Below are 21,300 nucleotides of genomic sequence, written 5' to 3'. Positions count from 1 at the left end.
CGTCTCGGGGGTCCCTCTGTGGGGATCCCTGTGTGCACCTGTTGCTCCCTAGGTGGTTCTCGTTGTGATCTTTTGATGGCTTGACTTGTATTTTTGTTTTAATTTTACTTTGATTTTGACTGTATTTGTGTGGTATTTTTGCTGAATTTTTGTAAAGTCCTTTGTATGATGACTTTTCTTTCTGTGGTCGGTTGCCTTTTCAACCCGACGCTGTCTCTTGTTGTATGTGAGCGTGCCGTGGTGTTTTTTATGTTTGTGCTGTGATGGCTTGTAGTTGTGATGTGTGACTGCCTTTTTATGTGTCTAGTGGTTCAAATGGCCGTATCTCTGGTTATACTTAGTCGTTTTTCATGATTTTTGTTTCCTTGTGCGTGATTCTTCGCGCTTGTACTTTTCAGCATGATAGAAGCCGATGAAAATGTCTTGTTCTCTTGTGTTGTTTTGCGTGCCGTCGTGATTTTGATGTCGGGGTTGCACAGCTTTGCTTTCAGCTCTGAGGTTCAAACACCTAATTTATTTATTATAAGGCGGGGCCCCTTGCATTTGCAAAGCCCAAATGGGCAGGCGAGGAGTTGCCTGTGGCCAGATGTCTTCAGCAGGACCTTGCGCTGGGCATCCAGCACGTTGGCAGCGATGGGCGGAGCGGGATCGCTGAGAAGGACATCTTGTTCACTCTCACTGTGTTCGCCCGCTGTATTGTGTGTTTCACTCTCACTGACTTCGCCAAGTGGGGCTGAGTTTGTATGCTCACTGTGTTCGACTGGATGTGAAACGGCAGCGGGCAAAATGGCAGAGGCAGGGGGTGAAGCAGAGGGCGGAGAGGGATCGGAATGGGTTTGTTGTGTACCCGATGGATATGGCAGCACCATTTGAGCGGGTGTAGGTGATTGCACCAATGGCTCAGGCGTGGCACTGCCGTTTGTGTCACCGGCACCATCATGCGCGGCAGGGGCGATAGGGGTGGGCGCGCGGAGTGCGGTGGAGCGAGGAGGGGAGTCGCTTTCATCCGAAGACATGGTCAAAAAATCCGATGGTGTGTTAGGAATCGAATGATGTGTCTGCCCTGTGGACTCGGGCGAGGGTTGCTGCTCCCCGCTGCCATTTGGCTCAGAGGGCACCGATGCTGACAAATCCTCGGTGCTCCCCGCCGCCGTTTGACGTCCTGGTCACTGGCTCGGCCGCGGGCACGACGGCACGTGCCGAAGACTCGGTCGCACCGGCAGCGGGGGACGTCGAGGGCACATGAGACGAGGCACGGGCGGTAGAGACAGAGTGGTGGGCGCGAGGGCGAAGCGGGGTAGTCATAGGGTCAGGGAAAACATGGTTACGGTCGTGGCGAGCGCTGCCATGTTTTGTGTGTTTTGCAGAACGATGAGTTTGGGAAGGCGAGGTGGTGGTGTTGCTTGGAGGTGATTCAGCACTCGGGCGCTTAGCACCGCGGACCTGGGTCCAAGAATCCTCGCCGCCGGACTCAGAGGCCATGTCCGCGGGGCAAGCAAGCGAGCAAGCGAGCGGACACGGTGGGAGCGAGGGCGCCGCCAAAACGCGGGCCGCAAGGAGCGGGGTTGCAGATTTTATCTGACAACGTGGTTCACGACAAGATGTCAGAAAAAAATACTTTACCACGTTGTGTGTCCTCTGGTACTTGATGTTGTCCCACCTTGTTGTGTAACATCTTGCTGTGCCATCTTGGTGTATCATCTTGTTGTGGCATCTGTTGGTCCCAACAGATTGCTGATATCGCCTCCACCTGTCTTCAGTGTGATAGTCCATTCTCTGTCTCCACTGTGTGTGTGTGTTTCCACCTGCTATAAATGGGAGCGATCTCCCTGGATCGGTACCATTTTCCTTCTTGACCTCGGTCGTTCCACTTCCCTCCTTCTGTCTTGTTCTGTCTTGTTCCTTCGCCTTGCTTCAATCCATGTTCTCGTATGCACTTCGATTGGTTGGATACCTCTGTGACAATCGCCTTGTCCACACACATAACACTGTACTGGACATACACCTTTAAAACAGACCCATGCAGATCAGGTCTGAAAAGGACAGGCCCGAGCACATCAGAACCGAGTATATCAGTTCCGACCAAATCAGGCCCCAGCAGATCAGGCCCCAGCAGATCAGTCGCGAGCAGATCAGGCCCGAGTAGATCCGACTCGAGCGGATCGGGCCCGAGCACATCCGGGTTGACAAGGACAGGCCCGAGCACATCAGAACCGAGCAAATCAGTTCCGAGCAGGTCAGGCACTAGCAGATCAGGGTTGACAAGGACAGACCCAAGCAGATCAGGTCTGAAAAGGACAGGCCCGAGCATATCAGAACCGAGTATATCAGGCCCGAGCAGATTAGAACCGAATAGATCAGTTCCGAGCAGATTAGGCCCCAGCAGATCAGTCGCGAGCAGATCAGGCCCGAGTAGATCCGACTCGAGCGGATCGGGCCCGAGCACATCCGGGTTGACAAGGACAGGCCCGAGCACATCAGAACCGAGCAAATCAGTTCCGAGCAGGTCAGGCACGAGCAGATCAGGGTTGACAAGGACAGACCCAAGCAGATCAGGTCTGAAAAGGACAGGCCCGAGCAATCAGAACCGAGTATATCAGTTCCGAGCAGATAGCCGAAAGATCAGGCCCGAGCAGATCAGGCCCCAGCAGATCAGTCGCGAGCAGATCAGGCCCGAGCAGATCCGACTCGAGAGGATCGGGCCCGAGCACATCAGGTCTGACAAGGACAGGCCCGAGCACATCAGAACCGAGCAAATCAGGTCCGAGCAGATCAGAACCGAATAGATCAGTCGCGAGCAGGTTAGGCCCCAGCAGATCAGTCGCGAGCAGATCAGGCCCGAGTAGATCCGACTCGAGCGGATCGGGCCCGAGCACATCCGGGTTGACAAGGACAGGCCCGAGCACATCAGAACCGAGCAAATCAGTTCCGAGCAGGTCAGGCACGAGCAGATCAGGGTTGACAAGGACAGACCCAAGCAGATCAGAACCGAGTATATCAGTTCCGACCAAATCAGGCCCCAGCAGATCAGGCCCCAGCAGATCAGTCGCGAGCAGATCAGGCCCAAGCAGATCCGACTCGAGAGGATCGGGCCCGAGCACATCAGTCGTGACAAGACAGGCCCGAGCACATCAGAACCGAGCAAATCAGTTCCGAGCAGGTCAGGCACGAGCAGATAATAATAATAAATTAGGTGTTTGAACCTCAGAGCTGAAAGCAAAGCTGTGCAACCCCGACATCAAAATCACGACGGCACGCAAAACAACACAAGAAAACAAAACACATTCAACGGCTTCTATCATGCCGAGGAGTACAAGCGCAAAGAATCACGCCCATAGAAACAAAAACCGTGAGAAACGACCAAGTATATCGAGAGATACAGCCATTTCAAACACTAGACACCCAAAAACGGCAGTCAAGCATCACAAATATAAGCCATCACAGCACGATCACACAAAAAACACCACGGCACGCTCACATACAATAAGGCACAACGCCGGGTTGAAAAGGCAACCGACCACAGAAGAAGAAGACATCATACAAAGGACTTTACAAAAATGCAGTAAAAATTAGTGCAAAATACGAGTAAAATTAAAACAAAAATACAAGTCAAGCCATCATGAAAAGATCACAACGAGAACCACCTAGGGAGCGACTGGTGCACACAGGGATCCCCACAGAGGGACCCCCGAGGCGGTGCCTACCTACGACGAGCGTAGGCAGACACCGCCAAAGTGGCGCTGGATGTGGTCAGCGTTCATCTGATGGACCAGCGTTCATCTGATGGACCAGCGCCGCGAAGCGACCCTTCCACCGAGGAACAAAGGCCTCGTCCAGCCCCGGCTGGTACACACCACGGGCCTCGGCGCAGCGGGCGAGCTGACCAAGCAGATCCACAAAGGAGGAGGCGAACCCACCGGTTCTCGTCATCGCCGCAGGGACGATCAGAGTTTTTCCATGGTTGAAACCGGTGTAGTAGTCGCGCTTCTCCTTTTCGGCTCGGCGAAGGGCAGCGCCCACCTTGATGCAGGCTTGCGAGGTGGTCGGGGGTTGGGCTGTGCGCACAGTCACATCAATGCCCAGGTCGGGCAGAGCTGGGCCCAGAGCACCGCCGGGAAAGGGGTTGCGGCAGTGCAGGTCGATGCGGCAGCTCTGACCGTTGGCGTTGTAGCCAGACTTTTCCACCCAGACATGGGAGAGGGTGGCGTACCTGAGCAGGCGGCCCATCTCGTCGCGAAGGGCGTTGTGTCGCTTGATGGGACGGCAGGTCAGCAGGTGCTCGCGGGTCAGTCGCGGCTGGGGTGTCTTGCTGCTGCAGAGCAGGCACTTGTCCGTCGGCTTGACGTTGATGAGTTCATGGAGGCCAAAACCCATCATGGACACGACCGCAATGGCAAAGGTCGTGTCGCTCAAGCGACGCAACTTGTCTCGACCCCGCATGGTCAAGACAGTGCTGACGCCCCACTCGCGTGAGGCCAGATATGCCTGCTGCAGGTCCAGCGCGCACTTGGCCATCAGGTCGTCCAGTGCGGCCTTGGAGCGGAGGGCAATGATCTCAGCTGGTCGCTGAGTCGCCGCGTCCTTGACCGTGGCCATCTGGAAGCCAGCTCGCTGCACGTGGTCCTCAAAGTCGGCAGCCCTCGATGCATCCTCCAAAAGTCGATCGTAAACTCGAGGGTAGCGAGTGGCCAGCTTGGCCATGTTGCAGACATAAGCCACCGGTCCGCGCTCAACCAAGTCGTGCAGGCCAAAGCCCCCGGTGTTGGCCCGCGTGAAGATGCGAGCCTCCAGGAGCTGTTCCAGCGTAACGTCATGACCTTCAGCTCCGGCTGGTGCAGACAGGTTTACCTTGGCAAAAAAGGCTTTGACAAAGGTGTCCTTGCAAGCACGGTGCAAGAGCTCGGACAAGCCCGACGTCAGACTTGGGGGCAGCGTGTAGAGGTGGTTGATGAGGCTAGGCACGTACTGCATGGCCGTGAGGAGGGCCTGAAGCGAGACACCGGTCGTCAGCATGTCATTGAGCTTGCCAGTTTTTCGCTCAACGCCGCGTCAGCGCCGCCTACTCGATCGCATCACGCCTCAAGAGCGGTCACGATGGCGACTCAAACAGGCCAGCCGCGCCTCGGGCCAGCTCTAATACAGACCAGAATGAGATTGATTCGCTCATCAAGGCTTGCGACGAGAGTACAAAAAGTCCAAGGCGTATATCGACTCATTGATTGCACTAGAGCCCCATACTTCCACGTCTTAATAATAACACGAATTGAAGCTTATTTACTACCACCACCACCGCACGAAAGCCCACTTCTCCACCGATTCTTCTCGCCCTACCTATCTGAGCATCTTTGAAAAGCTGAGTGCCCAAGCTTCCTGCACTGCAGTCCCCGATAGACGAGAAAAGTCGAGTTTCAAGGTTTTATAAGTTCCAGAGCAAAGAAACAAAAGAAGAATATAACTCTTGATGTGGGGCAGCTACGCTCACAAAATGGCATCTCATAGATTCAACAGGTTTGCACGGTTCGCATCATCCCAAGTGGGCTGGGATCTGACCACAATAAACGCCGACCGCCATCCAACAAAACACCCCTTATAGGTGCGACCTCCTCTCCAACAACCATTTTTTGACAACACTTGAAAAATTTATTTTTGGTAACAATCCAAAGGTACATGTAACAACAAATACCCTTTGTGACTGTGATGTTCGTGAGCGATGCGTGCATGCATGCACGTCGCGGCAACAACATTAGCATCCAAATGCAAAGGAAGACAACTGTTGTCTCCACCTTACTGCGACGAACCAAGCAAGACAAGGTTGTGTGCTGTTGGGGGTGGATGAGCTTTGTTTTGTTTGCAGCGCTCATTTTTTTTTTTTTCCGCTTTCTTTCCTGCTTTGCGTTGTTGTTCGCATCGAGGCAGCCATGATGGTGACTCATGCCGCGATGAAGACTGTGCTTGGTGGCCTGGCTGTGCTCTTCATGGTGTCTCCCACCACCAGCGCCTCTTCGGAATTGGTACGTGGGGTTTGGCTGATAACTTTGTGACCTCAGCGTGCCAGAAGATGCCTTGCAACTTGCCAACACGTTTGCCCGCGCAAAACTTTGATAGACGTTACAATGGGTTTTCAACCCAGTGTTTCCAAATGGCAGCAGCACCTACATCACAGGTCCGCGGCATTACTGACCTTGGGCGTCAATGCATCTCGACCAATCCCAATTGCTCACGCTCCTCACATCTGTTGACATCTCTCTGACATTGGCGGACGTGGCAACACAGGCCCCGAGCTGCGCTCGTTTCTGGGCGATCCCACGGTGGAGTTTGGCACACAACTTCGCTTTTCCTGGACAAGTCAGCCTATGCTCGCTGCTTTCTGTCACCTTTGCCTTTGAAGAGGGAGAAGGAGGATGGCGTGGAGGAGGGGGGGGGGGGGGCTTTTATAGGACGAGCTTGATTTGGTGATCGGGAACATGCGTGAATTACGGTTCCTCTCATCCTCCTCCTCCTGCCTTCCCCTCTTGACAGACTCACCACATGGTTTGCTGGAGTTGTCAAGTCAGGCTGCGTTTGATGCCTGTGACTTGACAGGTGTCGACACGGTTCTGCTTCAAAGCCCAACCACTTCGAGGTACTTCTTGAGTCGTGTTCGTCTCTCCCACACCCACATGTCAACGTTACGGTCAGCGATGTGATTGTGTATGATAACCGTATCGTCCTGCAGTACCAATTTGGCAGTGAGCATGGATAGGGCCGGACGACGATGGTTTGTGGACAACTACGCCAGCAACTGTGGTGCAGGCATGAAGGTTCAAGTTGATACACTGGGAATCGGCACAACTTTGCCCCCCACTACAACGACCACTGCACCTCCAGACACAAGCTTTGTTCAGCCGTCTCCTAGCGATGGTGTGATGCTTTTGTTCCACCACCTGTTTGTTTCATGCTTGGCCTTTGTGCTGCTTGTCCGCTTTTCGATGCTTCACCTTTTTTTCTGTCTGATAGCCACCATCGTGACCTGGCATTGGACCTCCCAGCCACAACCAGATGTGCATATCCCAGAAAATGGCTTCGTTCGGTTTCAATGGGACCAGGTTGGTCGCGCACAATCCTATGTTACATGTGCAGGACTCTGCTTCTCATCATGCTCGCGAATTGCGAGACGGCCCTGGCGAGCATGGTTGCTTGGACTAAGCTGCTTTGTCTATTATGATCATAAAGTTTGTCGAAGGAATCCGCGCTCAACAAGACTTGTATAAAGTTACCAAGACTGGCTTTGACAGTTGCTCCATAGCGGTGAGAGCATTTTGTGTGCAACGCATTATGAAGGAAGCACCCCCACTTGCATGATACATGCGGCAAGCTTGATGACTGATGGTCGCTCCTCGCGCGGAACACGTAGGCGGGTGATGTCGTGCATGAATTTACCAATGGCCCACAGGATACTGGCGATATTCTCCTCAGTACGACTACCATTTTTTTTTTCTTTCGCACAATCTCAATTCCTCTTTGCCATGTGACGAGCTGTTCTCATGTACTCTGGCACGCAGATGGCACTTTCTGGAGCATTGGTTGGCATTACTTTATTACATCAGATCCTGCTATCTGTGGCGCAGGCACTCGGTTTGTGTCCCATCCAAGCACCCTGCGAGTGTGCAGAACTCGATTGATTGTGCGTGTTTTGTGTTTCTCACTTGTTGTCTTGAAATGTTGTAGCGTGCGAGTATATGTGAGCCCGGCTGATGTGCTGTATTGGGTGACGGTTTGGCCACACGAGGAGGCCCAGACGGATGGTGAGTAGTTTGGTCGGTGCTTCTCGTGTTGCAAGATTTGGCGTTTCAACTTGCTCATGTCATCGCTTGGCCTGCAACCTCGCGCACATGGCTATTCTGGTCACCAGATAAGCCCGTGATGATACAATTGACTGGCAATGATGCCGAGGGCCGAATGTGGACTAGCCCGGCTCATCAGGCAAGCAAGACTTGCTGAGAGCGAGCACGGGGCTCTTGCGTTCATGTGGGCAGCAGCGCTGCGCACACCTCACTTTGAGCCAGCGTTGGCCGCTGGCTTTTGCAGGTGAACCAGTATCTCGTGAACGGCGCGTTGGTCAATGTGTCTCTCCCCGGAGATGATCTCGGTACAGTCTATCTGGCACATATATTTCTCTATTTGCATGATGCTTTGTCACTTTCCAAAGCTGTCTGAAGTCAGAGCAGCCTCACGTGAAGTTGGCACATGTGTTTTTTTTTTCAGGTTTCTTTGAAGTGCAACAGATGAACGTGGGGTTGGTGTCGGCTGTCAACTTGATTTTACCACCTGGTATGTCTTTCTTGTAAGGTGCTTTTGACTCTACTGCCGAGATGGGTGCCTCAAAACTTTGCTCTTAACTGTTCAACGCAGGTGGAGTCTACAAAGCTCATGCAGTTCGGGTACAACCAGCGAATCAAGCAACAGACGCTCAGGTCGGTTGTGCCCCATCAGCTTGTGTGTGTTTGAAAGGAAAGGGAGCTTTTAGCACTGCTATGGTTTCGTGGGGTTTTGCGCATGTCATCATGCTAATGATGGTTGATCGGGATGATGTGCTTGCACTTTGGGACTGGGGCTACAGACCTTCTATTGTGCCTTGGATCGCTATGCATCATCTATGACAACTCCTCTCTTTCAGACTTGCGTTGGTCAGTACTCGCCATTGGCTTCAGCACGGTGCCTTTGCTCGTGCACACTCATTGACAGCACTCGCTACTCGACTTTTAGCGCACCGTGAGGTGGAGCCAGAGCTTCCTCCTACAAATTTGACCCGGCCTGCATATGACGGTGCGCACTGAATGGCTGGTCAAAGCTGCTTGTCCTGAGGCGTCGTCGATCGTTCTTTTTGCTCACACGCCCAGTAAATTTTGTTAGCCTGCTCGTGCTTTCGCGAGTATGTGCACGATGAAGAGCGTGGGCGCGTGCTGGCGTGTACTTCAGATGGTTGCTTCACCACAGCCGATGATGGTTTGGCGGGTTGGGCCGGTAAGCAGAACGCAAAGTCTTCCAAGCAACTTGTGGTTGTGCAATGCTGGCCGTCCGTTGCTCAATATCTCAAACGTTTCCATCTGCTGCGGCGCAGAAATGACGGCACCGACGCGCTTGCTGGGTTTCGACCAGCTTGAGCGAGTTGTGGGCCGTAACGCTCTCAATGAGACGATTGTTTCCCAGGATGGCGGTTAGTAGAGTGCACACGCACACATGCAGACACGTACTCAGAGCAGGCCTCACCGATGAGCATTTTGTTTAAAGATCTTCCTCATCTTCATCATGTGCGTTCTACTCCTGATAGGAATCACTTGGCAATATTCACTCGTAACCGTGAACCTGATCAAAAATGCCACAAGCTATAGCTTCGATGTGGAGGACCTTCACACCATCCCCCGCTCAGAAAACACGTTTCACGTCGTGGGCACTGGCATTGAGTGGGGCGTCACTCCGCAGGTATGTTGCTGAACACGGCAAAGAAGTTTTTGCTTTTAATTTTTGATGGGGGGTGGAAGTGCGTGCTTCGTGCGATGGAAAAAGAGACGTGGGGGTTTTCACGCACATTGTGCTTTTGTGGCCGTTAGGGCATGCATGTGAATCACGATGGAACCTGGATACTGAGCGCCATGTGGTCCTGCAGGTCAGTTGTGGCGGTTGTGTTTGGTTGAGTCTCTCGATCTTGATCATGTGTCTCACCTGGTGCTTCCTCGTTGAATTGTTGCTGGCCTTGCAGTTGTTCGGGCAGTTGTGGTTTGGAGTGCAACCAGCCTTTCCCAGAGCTTTAATTCTGATGTGTGTGTGTGTGTGTGTGTGTGTGTGTATTGCATTCACAAGCCAGAAAAGGTAGAAAGTGTCTCCTGACTTTCTGTGAGAGCAGCAACGTATTTCTGACTGAGCTTCGATTGGACTCGCCGGGTCAAGTTGTCGCAAATTTGATATTTTGGGCTCTGTGTCTCAGTTCTTTCATTCCGTCGTGCTGAATCATGCAAGCATTGCAAAATGCTTGCTTCGTTCGAGAGAGAGATGAATTGGTAGACAAGACTCATCAATAACAATGGCCCAAACAACGGCACATCTACCACATGTAACCAACAAGAAACACAAGGAAGCAAATCAAGCGACAGAATTGAGAGTTTGACCAAAATGTGTTCTCACAAACCGAGAATGCTTTCAAGAAAGATGTCATGCAAGCAAAAAAAAAAAAAAAAGTGCTTGTGATGTCGGCACAAACGACAATCTTGGTAGATGTGTATGGAAGGAAAGTGAAAGACGCATTTTCTTCCCCTTGAAACCAGAGCTCAACGCAGTTGAATTGTACCTTCTTTGTTCACAGTGTTGGCTGGAACAGCTTGTTCAAGCAGCATGATGCGCTCGCTCGCCCTTTCGCCGCCACGCTATATCAAAGAGGCCTGTGAAAACCTGGTGCAGACCGTGTCCTGTGTGAGGGGCAGCCAGGACTTGTGGCAATGCCCGGACCTCTTGGATTTTGCTGACGCCGTGCATGACGTGGAAACGCTTCTCAGCGAGCTACTACGCTTTCAATGTGAACTAGAGCATTTCCGTCAGGTCAAAGCGCCCGCAAGGCTAGATCGGGAGCTCGAGGAGTGGGCGCATACCTTGCCCTTGGCCCAGAGAGCAACAGAAGACTGGCGACAACTGTGTACACCCTTGCTGCATAGACTGGGTAACTTTTCTGAAACAATTTGGCAGCCTGTAGAACTAGGAAACATTCCAGCAAGGCTCTCTGATACGCTGCAACTCGTGATGGCGCGTTGTGACGGACCTGAGGAGTTTCAGCTGTTATGTCAAAATAGATTGAGAGTAGCGACACACTTGGATCATGCTGGCCAGGCCCTATTTCGATTCTTGTGTCACCAGGTAGCCGAGCTTACGTTCCGACTGGATAGCTTTGTTGACTGGTGCCAGCAAGCGCAACTGCTTCTTAGAGGGTAACCCTCGGGTTGCAACCGATCGTGTAGATTTGACCAATGGTTCATGCCACCATAAAAAGATTGCATTCTCGTCGCGCACCCGTGCCGGACACGGTCAACTATATATCGTGCTGTTTCTCCTTTGAGGCCGTTTGTAGGGGTAAGACATCCAAGGGCCTTGTTTTTGTTCAGTGATTGATTGACATGCGAATTGACGTTTATTAAAAAATAACGGCGACAACTCTGATTCAAGCCTCGCGTGATGGGTCATAGCCTTAGAATAGGAGTAGGCTCGGTCACGCCCCTTGTGAGGCTTGCAGCCTTGATCATAAGGTCTGTCGGCTTGCCGAGCTTGCGGGTGCTACGCGGTCCAGTGTGTAAAATGCCACGGTGGCCATCAAGATCAACACAAAATTGACCTGAGACCAAACACAAAAGAAGCGAATGAGGCGACAATCAGCAAGTGCACGATGAGCACACGAGAGCACAGGAAGGCAAATGGACTGGTTTTCCCAGTCCCGGTGGTGGAATTCCACCGCAAGGCAAGGCACACGTACCGTGGGAAAGCCGATCGGTGACCAGTGTGAAAACAGAGCACCTGTCACCAAGGGAATCAGCATCTCGCCTGCGGCTGCACTGATAACAATGAGTGAGGCGGCCTTGCTGTCCAGTTTGATGCGCTGCTCGAGATAGCTGAGGCCACTGGGAAAGACTGAGGCCATGCCCGCACCCAGGATGCAAGATGCCAACCAGGCTACAAGCTGGTGCTGGGCTGCCACCAGAAAGAGAAGGCTGGCTCCAAAGGCAATTGCAAGATCAGCCACAACAAGTTGGCGTGGGGTAAAGCGCAAGGAGAGGGGGATGGCCATGATGCGGGCGGCGGCAAAGCTGCCCCAGAAGGCGCTGGTGATGCTTGCACCCTGGTTGGCGGTGTATCCCAGATCGGTTTCTTGGGTAAAAGCTGAGAGGAAGGCACCATAGGAAACTTCCTGGCCCACGTAAAGGAAGAAGACGACACAACCCAGTGCGAGAATCAAGCGGTAGGTGGCTGCATCCAGTGGCCCAGGGGATGGGGTGGCATTGCCATCCTCGGCGCCTTTTTGAGCCGTTGCTTGGTCGCGCAACATGGCGCGCACTTTGCTGTTGAGGGCGAGGAAGGCCAAGGCAACCACGAGCATGCCTGTGGCTACGACAGTAAAGGCCTGGGTGACATGACCGGCTGGTGCAACCACGGGTGTGGCATTGTCCGCGTCGGTCTCGGTTTCTACGGGGGTGGGTGGCAAGAAGGCCTTGGCAAGGAACGGACTGAAAAAAGCACCGGTGCCAAATGAGGCGTGCAAAGATTGCATGTAGGGAGGGCTCTCATCACCCCAGAGCTTGAAAATGAGGAGGTTGCCACCCGTATCTAGAATACCCATGGCCAACCCCTTTGCGCAAGCGTGGTTCGAGGTCAGCTTCAAGCCAATCGAAAGGCAGGCAGGCAGGCATGACGCGGTTTCCCATGAGATGACGGCCGGGAGGAACAAAGATTTAGGGAAAGCATACCTGAAAGGACACGAGGATACAAAACTGCCACAGTTGGCTCACATGCGCGCTTGCTGCTGAGGCAAGGGCGGCAATGGCCAATGTGATGCCGAGCACGGCCGGAGCGCTGTTTGGGCGTCGGTCGAAGATTGGGACCGACGCGATAGAGCCCAAAAGATAGCCACACGATCGAGAGGAGAAGGCCACCGAGACGCCCTGCAGTGTTGTATGCATCTCCTTGGCAAGCTCCAACAGGATGGGCCCGAACAGAGCGATGGACAGGCCCAGAACCAGAAAGGCAGCGCATTCGACCAGCGTGACGGCCAAGGCCACTCGCCGCGCCGCTGGCGTCAGCTGACCCATCCCGCCTTTATGATAATGATTGAGCACCGATCAGAGCTCCTCCGGCTCGTGTGGCCACTTCCAACAGCTGGCCCACAAGCCCACTGGGCGGAAATGAGCCACAAGGGGCCACGTGCGACACCACAACGCAATGATCGCCGTGACCAACCAGAGGCAGGCTCCAGCGCGTCCAAATCTACTTGAAACCCACGCTGCTCTCTTGACGTTCCATCAACCCTCATCCCTCATTCACCCTTCGCGCTCCGCTCCCCCTGTTGCTCCACTGGCCCTTGATGCTTGACCTTTGCATCGATCCGAAGAAAAAAAAAAAAAAAAAAAAAAAAAATCATCCCGCTGCCATCACCGTGGGATTTCGCAACAGGCACGTTTGCCGAAGCAATGGTTTATCTGACATTTTATGCTGACAATCACGCGTCTACCCCTGTTCTGTCTCTGCTGAGAATTAACAGGAAGAAGAAAGCATTGAGCTGGTGGGTGGTGGCACGGGCATGGGGTGGCTGGGCTGGGCTGGGTCGGATCGAAGGCTTGGGCTCTTTCAGCAACGCTTCAACTTTCTGAACACAATGAACATCAACAGAACGAAAAGAAAAGAAAAAGAAAAAACAAAGTAGAACAACAACAGCAACAACGAAAAATGAGCAAATTATGGCAAAATGGGGATGACGACTCGAGAGAGAAGAGAGCAAGACGCCCAAGGCACAAGCTAGACAGAAGCGCAGTGCAAGTACTTTCAATGGACCCAATCAAAAGTCCCGGCACGGCCATAGCAAGACTGATCATCGTGCACACTCACACACATACACACACAAAACAAACAAATGTGCTCGCAGACATGGCATCAGTAGGCCTCGCCATGTCCAATACGTAAAAAACAAAGGTCTTTGGGCATGGGACCAACTCGGGGAGAGCGGCGCGCACTTGGGGCGCTCACTTGCGGCCCGCAATGCGAAAGGCCGGTGATTGGGGCTCTGTCAAGCGTTTCTGGCTTGGTGCAATGTCCACCGACTTGAAGGAGCGAATCTTGGAGGCCTTGTGCACAAGCTTGTTGCGCAGGCGTCGAATCTCCTGCTGCTCCTGCTCCTCTGCTGCGGCGCGTGCCAGTGCCTCTTGCTCCTCCTGCAAACGTCGCTGCTCGGCCTGGGCTTCGTCGAATTCGCGACGCTTTTTGGCACGAAGATCTGAGCTCAGTTGAAAGTTACCTACACTGGTCAAGGGCTTGGTGCTTTTGGTGGGCAAGAAGACCGGCTTGTCCAGAACGTCGGCACCCCGGGCGCGAAACTCGCGTTGTTGCTTTTGCAGCCGTTCCTCAGTTTCATGCAGCACTTGCAGCTTATGACGGGCCAACTCGCCTCGAACCTCCGTGGCCAACTGAAAGGGCTCAACCTCAGTGGGGGCCTTGTGCTCGGTCGTCTCACGAACCATCTCGGGCTCGAATGCGGGCATGGGTTGGGCGCGAAACTCGCGTTGTCGCTGAAGCTCGGCCTCGTACTCCGCCTCAAGCTGGGCCCGCTTCTCGCGCGGGTCTTCATAGATGTGGCTTCCGCTAAAGGGGCGGGCCTTGGTGTGACGGCCGGAGCGGCGAGGCTGGAACGGACGTGCAAAATCCGGCACGGCGTTGGCCTTGAAGGTGACGGTCTGGGTTGTGTCGGAGGTTTCATAGTTCTCACCACTGAGCGCATTCTTGGACTTGGTGATGGCGGGTGACTTGGGCACGGTTGGGGCTTTGGGGGCCACTTTGGGGACGCCGTAAGTACCAGCCTCGCATTCGAGGATGTCGTAGTTAACTGGGCGCGCCTTGAACTTGGGCTGTTTGGCCAGCTCGGCCAGCTCAATGTCCTCCGTGGTCAAACCAACCTCGGTGTTCTTGGAACGCTTGGTGATATTTGGGGACTTGGGGATAGTGCAGCGCACCTCGTGGCGGCCCTCGGTGGGCTGGGGCCGGTACTGACTATCATTGTGTGCGCGTTTGCGGAAGCGCTGGGGGGTGGCACGCTGATATTGCTCAATTTGAGCAGCCAAAGGTACGAAGGGCTCGGCTGACTCTGCGTCCAAGCTCTTCTTGACACTTTGAGCGTGGCTCAACTTGAAGGGTTCGGGCTTGGTCACGCTAGCCGTGGTATCAATGCCAGCGCGGCGGGTGGTGGTTTCACTACGCAGGCGCATGGAGTGGCTGCGATGCGGACCCAGGCGGCGATCGGTCTTGAAGTCAAAGGGCTCAGGCACGGTGAGGGGTCGCTCGGAGAGAGCTGCTGATGAGGCGGCAGCGCTTGTGATGGCGGCGCTCTTGGACTTGCTGAGTGCTTTGAAGGACTTTTTGGTCTTTTCTTTGAGACGCTTGAAGCTTTTGCGGGCGGCGGCAATCGTTTTGAGTTCTCGCTCCTCCGAGGATGAAGAGGCTGGGGCTGCAGATGAGGCCGCACTTTTTGGGCGGCGCGAGGACGATGACGAGAGCGCCGACATGACCTTGCGGCGGACGCTAAGGGGCGGAAGTGGAGAAGATAAAAACAACCATTAAAAAATGTGATGTGGGACAGATGGCTCAAAGCGACGAGGCCAAAACCTTGTTCGATGAATACGGCTTACCTAGCCACGCGCGACTTGGTGGGGGCTGGGGCCTCGGCTTCGGTAGAGGACACCTTTTTCCTGCGCAGGGAGCTGCTGCGAGTCTGGCGCACAGACGAGGAGGACACGGAGGCGGTCAGTGCCTTTTTGGCACCCGAAGCTGCGGCCTTGCGTTTCGCGCTACCCGAGCGCGTCTTGGTTGGGGCGGGAGCTGCTTCTGGCTTTGTCGTGGCCTTGTTGCTCTTGGAGGACCAAGCACCACGCAGATTGCGGGGCTTGCTCTTTTTAGGGGGTTGGGCGCCGTCGTCGTGGGCGGGCAAGACATCGGCCGTTTGGTCCTGGTTTGATTGTTGTGGTGCCTCGGGTGCTGTCACCTCAGGGGCGGCATCAAGCAGTGACTCGTGGCTAGTGGAGGCAGCAGAGACGGGTCGGCTGGCCGAGCTGGACGCGATAGATGTGTCACCATCAGCGACCATGCTATTCTCTGACTCTTGTTCATTTTCTTTTGCCGGCTCGTCCTCTTCGATCAAGCTCTCGCCCGCCGGGCGATGGGAGATGGAGCGTCGGTTTGCTGTTGTTTGGGATGGCCAGATGAAAGCAGGTGATGAGGCGCTGCGACAACGACCATCGTTGGCGACAAACGTGAAGCCCAAGCGTCGCTCTTGGGCAGCACGCGCCCACGCGGGTGCACAGGCTCACGCATACGGACAGACAAGCACTTGGCGAGGGGACGCAACGCTGCAACAAGTGCTCGAGGCACAGACAAGAAGATGCAAGAACCCCCACACGTACCAAACCAGTTGTTGAGCTCGGGTTCGGTGGGGCCATCGGTACCACTGATGAATGCGGGGTCGGTAAAATCGACAAACTTCTTGGCGTCAAACTCATAAGCGAGGTCAACCGCCGAGCCTGCCATCTCGAAAGTGATGCTGCCCAACGTCAGGAGCGGTAAACGGAGCAGGGTGAGGAAGAGACGCTTCATTCAAAAAGGAGAGACAAGCGAGGGGGCAAATGTCGAGGTCTGTGTGTGTCGTTCTGCACATGACGGCCCACCGACGCTCATGCGATGCCTTGGCGTACCTCAATGCAACGAGAGCTGGGTCGGACAGGAATGAGCCTGTGGTGGCCAGAGATGCGCGCGCCCCACCTGACAAGCGAGCAAGTACACACGATCAAGCCAACAGGAAATGTAAATGTGGCTGGAAGCAGCAATTGACCGAGGTCAAATGAGAAAACGGCAGCCATTTGAACTTTCCCGCCAAAGCTTTGAATATGAATTCTGAATAAGTTTGAAACAGTTTATCACCCCTTTTCGCTTGTAATAAATCGAACCATTTGTTTTATCTGACATCGACCGTGAAGAAGAAGAATCTGATGACAACAGCGAGAGAGATAGTGAGAGAGAAGCCAATGGAAGGTGATGGAACATTCGTGTGCGCTCTCTCACGTTTTCTGTTGTTGATTTGTCGACGAAAGTGTTCAGTGGGCGAAGCTGGTGCGGATTTCCCCTTTGAGCTGGCTGCCATGATGAAGGCGGTGTTGGTGCTGGGCTTGGCCCTGCTGGTGGCCCTGGCGGCTGCTGAAGATGTGATTACGCTCACGGAGAGCAACTTTGAGTCGACCCTCAAACAGCATGACCTGGCTGTCGTTGGTACGCTGCCACGTGTCGCCGTACTCCCGGATGGCACTGGACCGGGCTTTGAATTTCAATGGCTGCTCTCTCACTGGTTGTTGTTTGGCTTGCTTGCCTGGTCGATCCCTCCCCCTGGCAGAATTCTTTGCCCCTTGGTGTAAGTTGAGTTGGAACTTGGTGCGGGCTGCTTGAGCGGCTTGTGTTGTTGTTGCTTCCTCCCTTTGGGATTCGAGCAGTCTTGAGCTAAAAGCTATACCTGGCCGCATCTCACCCCCCATCTCTGATCGGGCCAACCCTTTCTTTCCATGTCTTGTCCATGTCCATGCATCGATCATCGTATCTTTGTAGGCGGTCACTGCAAGCGTCTGGGTATGTCTGCATTTTTGCATCCATCCTTCTTCCTTTTTTCCTTTTTTTTTTTTTTTTTTGGTCGTCACCGTCATCTTTGTCTGCCACGTCAACTCACGCTTCCTTTGTTGGGTGGATCCACGTCAGCTCCCGAGTATGAGAAGGCGGCTGGTATCTTGAAAAAGTCGGACACGCCAGTAGCTCTGGCTGCGGTTGATGCCACCGAGCACGGATCGCTGGCTTCCCGTTTTGGCGTCACTGGCTACCCCACTCTCAAGGTATCCTCCATCTGCTTGCTTTGCTTGTTTGCTCCCAATGGCCATCCCCCCAACCACCACATCTCACGAGTAGGTGCGCGCTTTTAGATCTTCCGCAAGGGTGAACTCAGTGCCGACTACCAAGGCCCTCGCGATGCCGCTGGCATTGTCAAGTACATGGAGAAGCAAGCTGGTCCCTCCAGCAAGCGTAAGTGCTTCCTCATCGACAACGCCGTTAGATATGGCTTTTGCTATCCCCTCTTTCTCCCCTCCAAAGTGCTGGCTTGATCTAAATCCAATGTTTGCGATGAATGATCTGCAGAGTTGACTTCCGCCGAAGATATCAACGCTTTTGTTAGTGACAGCGACTATTCCGTCGTTGGTACGTCCTGCTCCACCAATCTGGTTCTTCATGTCTTGCGCGTCCTTCAATTGGTTGTACTCATCCCTCACTCTTCCCCCAACCGCCTGTCTCGGTTTGGGTCTTGATAACGTCAGGCATGTTCTCTAGCCTGGACAGTGGCATGGCACGCGCCTTCCTCAAGACGGCAGATGCGGAGCGCGAAAACTTCCGCTTCGCGCACACCACCCAAAGCAAGGCTTTGGGACAGTACGGCAAGGATGTTGTGGTTGTCTTCCGCCCCCAGAAGCTGAGCAACAAGTTTGAAGAGGGTCACGTCGTGTACAGCGGCAAGGCCAAAAACACGCTGATCAAGGAGTTTATCATGGATGCCATCACTTCTCCTGGTGGCATCATGACCCCAGATCACCGCCCCTTCTTTTTCGCCTCCAAGCCCCTTTTGGTGGTGTACTATGATCTCGATGTGAAGATGAACCCATCTCGCGCCAAGTACATTCGCAACCGCGTTCTCAAGGTTGCACAGGACGTGACTTCAGATTTGACCATTGCCGTGGCCAACAAGGCCGACTTTGCTCAGGACGTGCAACAGCTTGGCCTGGATGAGTTTAGCGTGGCCGCCGGTATCTGGGGCGAGGGCTCGACCAAGTATCGTTTGGATGAGGAGTGGAGCATGGATGCCATGCGCCAGTTCATTGCTGATTTTGAAGCCGATAAGCTCGAGTCACACGTCAAGTCAGAAGCCAACCCCGAACCCGATGGTGATGTGGTGGTGGCCACTGGCAAGACCATTGATGAGATTTTGAACGCACCTGGCAAGGACGTTCTGATTGAGGCTTATGCGCCCTGGTGTGGCCACTGCAAGAAGCTTGCTCCCGTCTTTAGCGAGCTTGCCACCAAGTTTAAGGATGAAGACAGCGTCACCGTTGCCAAAATCGATGCCACGGCCAACGACCTTCCGGCCAGCCTGCCCGTGTCAGGCTATCCTTCAATCTTCTGGGTGCCCGCTGACAGCAAGAAGCCCGAAAAGTACTCGGGTGGTCGCGAACTCAAGGACTTTACCCAATTCATCAAGAGCCGTGCTTCGGGCCTCAGCAAGAAGGTCAAGGACGAGCTCTAAGCGCCGCCCCGTTCCTCCGTCAGCACAACACTTGCAATTTACAAGAATTTGATCATCTATCTGATTGAGACCGTTACTTTTCTCTCGTGTTATCCCTTGTTATCAACTTGACATCTCTCAAAGAGATGCTCTGCGCAGTCTTGTGAGACAAAAAGGCAGCCTGGCGCAACGGATGCGAGTCGGGACAAACGAATATTCATCTGATCTGAGTGAGTAATATTATTTTAACACACACAACAAAAAAATCGGTCCTCCTTTCTACATGTGGGCTGAATGCACAATCAATTGAGAGGCGAGCAAGCCAAGACAAGGTGCCTATGTCGGTTGCACAACAACATCAAACATTGTGGCTTGCTGCAGGAAGCTAAGGTTTCAAGTCATAATAAGCAGTGCAGGGAATTGGACAAGCAGAGGTCGTCACACAGGAGCGCGGCTCGCAAAGAGCAAAATGGTGGAGATCAAGAGCTCGGCTCGGCTTGTCAAGCATTCAGCACACACCCTCTTCTCGCCTTTGGTGACCGCTCAGGCAGCATGTTGCTTGGCAACCTCCTTGGTCCAAACCTAAAATGAGCGCCCGGGCATGAAGAATTGAGTATTGTTCCATGCTCCAAGCATTCAATCGGCACGATCGGAGGGGGTGCACCACGCTGGGTTTGCCATACTTGATAGAGGCCAATGATTGAGGCGATGGTGCCACCCAGGGCAACCGCTGTGTCGGTCTTGGCAGGCAAGAGATCGAGGCCGTAGGCAGGCACGGGCAGGTCTGTCAAATCACGCACCAGCTCCAAGAGCATGGCGCGTCTTTGGGCGCGCAGTCGCTTGGCCTCTTGCTGCAGCTCATCCGGCGAGCGGGTGGCGCAGCCTTCGCGCAGTTGGCGTCGCACTGTTTTTTGGGCGAGAGCCAGGCCTTGAAGGCGATACACGTCGACTGCTACGGCAGTGACCAAGCCCAGGAGCCAAAAGAGATTGGCCCAACGCCCAAGGCGACTGGCCAAGCCCTTGGCGGCCATGGGGGTGGCACCCACGAGGCCGACCCCGGCCGCCCACTGCACGTGGTCAAAGGTCATGCGCAGGGCTTTGTTGAGGTTGTCCAAGGGCACCATTATCTGAAGGAAACGATCTTTGCTGTTGGCATGATATTGACGTTCAGCAATCTGGACAAAGTCGATGGAGCGAAAGAGTCGCATCACTGCACGAGCATCGAGTGTTACCGGATTCAAGGCAGTGGTGAGTGGCGCGAGATACCGGGGAGCATTGCTGCGTCGCAAACAGCAGGGAGGCAGGGGTGACAGGCAGCAGACGCACATTTGCGGCCAAGACTAAGATGGGATTCAAGCTGCTTGAAGCGAGTGATCCAGAGAATGCGCTGTAGGCCCGCTGGGGTCGACGAGAGTTGAAGCAGAGCAGCAGCAAGTCTGATGCATGGGGGACGAGGCGAAGCTATTATGAGCCAAGCCTTGGCAAAACGCACGTCTTCAAAAAGAGTGTGGGGCATACTGACCGGGCGAGATACTGCAGAACACGGTAGAGTTTGTCGCGACCGGCAGTCGACTGGTTAACGAGAATAAACTCGTTCGTCTTGGCGCCTCCAAACAGCGTCCAAAGAGCCAATTGGCGCTGCCACTGCTCCTGAGCTGTTGGGGACAGCCCCGTCTGCTGCCGAAACAAAGCCACAAACTCGGCCAACTTGCCACTGGCCATGGTCTCGGTTATCAATACCAATCCAATATATTACTCATCTGATACAATAACGCCAGCTCCAAGCGGTAATGGCCCCTCCCCCGCTGCCGTTACAACAACACCTGCACCGCCCCGAGTCGCCTTGACGATCGAGAGAAAAAGAGAGAGAGAGAGTTGTGTGTGTGAAAAGAGAGAGAGGGAGAGAGAGGGAGAGAGAGAGAGAGAATATGAATTGGTTTAAAGAGAGAGAGTGTGTGTGTGTGTGTGGGAAAGTGCAATCAGCACCAGCGTTGCGAAACGGTCAGTTTGTCAGAAGATTTGGGTGAAATGACATGACAAGAGAAGCTTGGGCTGACTTTGAACGCGGGCCCATGGTCAGGTTGATAGGCTTTGAGAATGGATTTGAAGACGGTGGGAAACAGCGTACTCCAAGAGCACAGAACAAGACAAGAGAGGCTCGAAGAGCTAACCGGGCCAAGAAAAAAACAAAAAGGTGGACACACAAAGGGCTACACGAA

At 53.9% G+C, this 21,300-nt stretch overlaps 7 protein-coding genes across 7 annotated transcripts; 2 read left to right on the top strand and 5 right to left on the bottom strand.

Moving 5' to 3' along the window:
• Positions 1-1,107: 1,107 nt before the first annotated feature.
• On the bottom strand, positions 1,108-1,482 carry MONBRDRAFT_9952 (uncharacterized protein; the record flags this gene model as incomplete). The annotated part of the gene is made up of 1 exon (XM_001747623.1): positions 1,108-1,482. One exon carries the CDS (start codon positions 1,480-1,482, stop codon positions 1,108-1,110), a length of 375 nt encoding a protein of 124 aa, XP_001747675.1.
• Positions 1,483-3,750: 2,268 nt separating this feature from the next.
• MONBRDRAFT_27247 (uncharacterized protein) lies at positions 3,751-5,013 on the bottom strand (the record flags this gene model as incomplete). The annotated part of the gene is made up of 1 exon (XM_001747622.1): positions 3,751-5,013. The coding sequence occupies one exon, from the start codon at positions 5,011-5,013 to the stop codon at positions 3,751-3,753; it is 1,263 nt and encodes a 420-aa protein (XP_001747674.1).
• Positions 5,014-5,939: 926 nt separating this feature from the next.
• Positions 5,940-9,867, top strand: MONBRDRAFT_27246 (uncharacterized protein; the record flags this gene model as incomplete). Its single annotated transcript, XM_001747705.1, has 18 exons — positions 5,940-6,011; positions 6,106-6,163; positions 6,274-6,345; positions 6,520-6,622; positions 6,716-6,900; positions 6,997-7,085; positions 7,394-7,454; positions 7,542-7,614; positions 7,708-7,784; positions 8,245-8,310; positions 8,392-8,453; positions 8,600-8,666; positions 8,746-8,805; positions 8,959-9,003; positions 9,101-9,196; positions 9,311-9,462; positions 9,591-9,646; positions 9,774-9,867. 18 exons carry the CDS (start codon positions 5,940-5,942, stop codon positions 9,865-9,867), a joined length of 1,488 nt encoding a protein of 495 aa, XP_001747757.1.
• Positions 9,868-11,204: 1,337 nt separating this feature from the next.
• MONBRDRAFT_27245 (uncharacterized protein) lies at positions 11,205-12,824 on the bottom strand (the record flags this gene model as incomplete). Its single annotated transcript, XM_001747621.1, has 3 exons — positions 11,205-11,356; positions 11,536-12,364; positions 12,483-12,824. 3 exons carry the CDS (start codon positions 12,822-12,824, stop codon positions 11,205-11,207), a joined length of 1,323 nt encoding a protein of 440 aa, XP_001747673.1.
• A 927-nt stretch (positions 12,825-13,751) lies between these two features.
• MONBRDRAFT_9948 (uncharacterized protein) lies at positions 13,752-16,302 on the bottom strand (the record flags this gene model as incomplete). The annotated part of the gene is made up of 3 exons (XM_001747620.1): positions 13,752-15,300; positions 15,408-15,957; positions 16,179-16,302. 3 exons carry the CDS (start codon positions 16,300-16,302, stop codon positions 13,752-13,754), a joined length of 2,223 nt encoding a protein of 740 aa, XP_001747672.1.
• Positions 16,303-16,913: 611 nt separating this feature from the next.
• On the top strand, positions 16,914-19,102 carry MONBRDRAFT_27243 (uncharacterized protein; the record flags this gene model as incomplete). Its single annotated transcript, XM_001747704.1, has 7 exons — positions 16,914-17,037; positions 17,159-17,176; positions 17,368-17,388; positions 17,515-17,645; positions 17,733-17,858; position 17,947; positions 18,123-19,102. 7 exons carry the CDS (start codon positions 16,914-16,916, stop codon positions 19,100-19,102), a joined length of 1,401 nt encoding a protein of 466 aa, XP_001747756.1.
• Positions 19,103-19,764: 662 nt separating this feature from the next.
• Positions 19,765-20,803, bottom strand: MONBRDRAFT_9946 (uncharacterized protein; the record flags this gene model as incomplete). Its single annotated transcript, XM_001747619.1, has 2 exons — positions 19,765-20,359; positions 20,604-20,803. Coding segments are annotated over 2 exons (795 nt in total), but the record flags the coding sequence as incomplete, so codon positions are not given.
• Between the last annotated feature and the right edge of the window lie 497 nt (positions 20,804-21,300).

Source organism: Monosiga brevicollis, genomic scaffold (genome assembly GCF_000002865.3).
Source record: "Monosiga brevicollis MX1 MONBRscaffold_18 genomic scaffold, whole genome shotgun sequence".
Taxonomy (NCBI): domain Eukaryota; class Choanoflagellata; order Craspedida; family Salpingoecidae; genus Monosiga; species Monosiga brevicollis.
The sequence above is the reverse complement of the archived record's forward strand: the minus strand, read 5'-3'. Positions and strand labels throughout refer to the sequence as shown.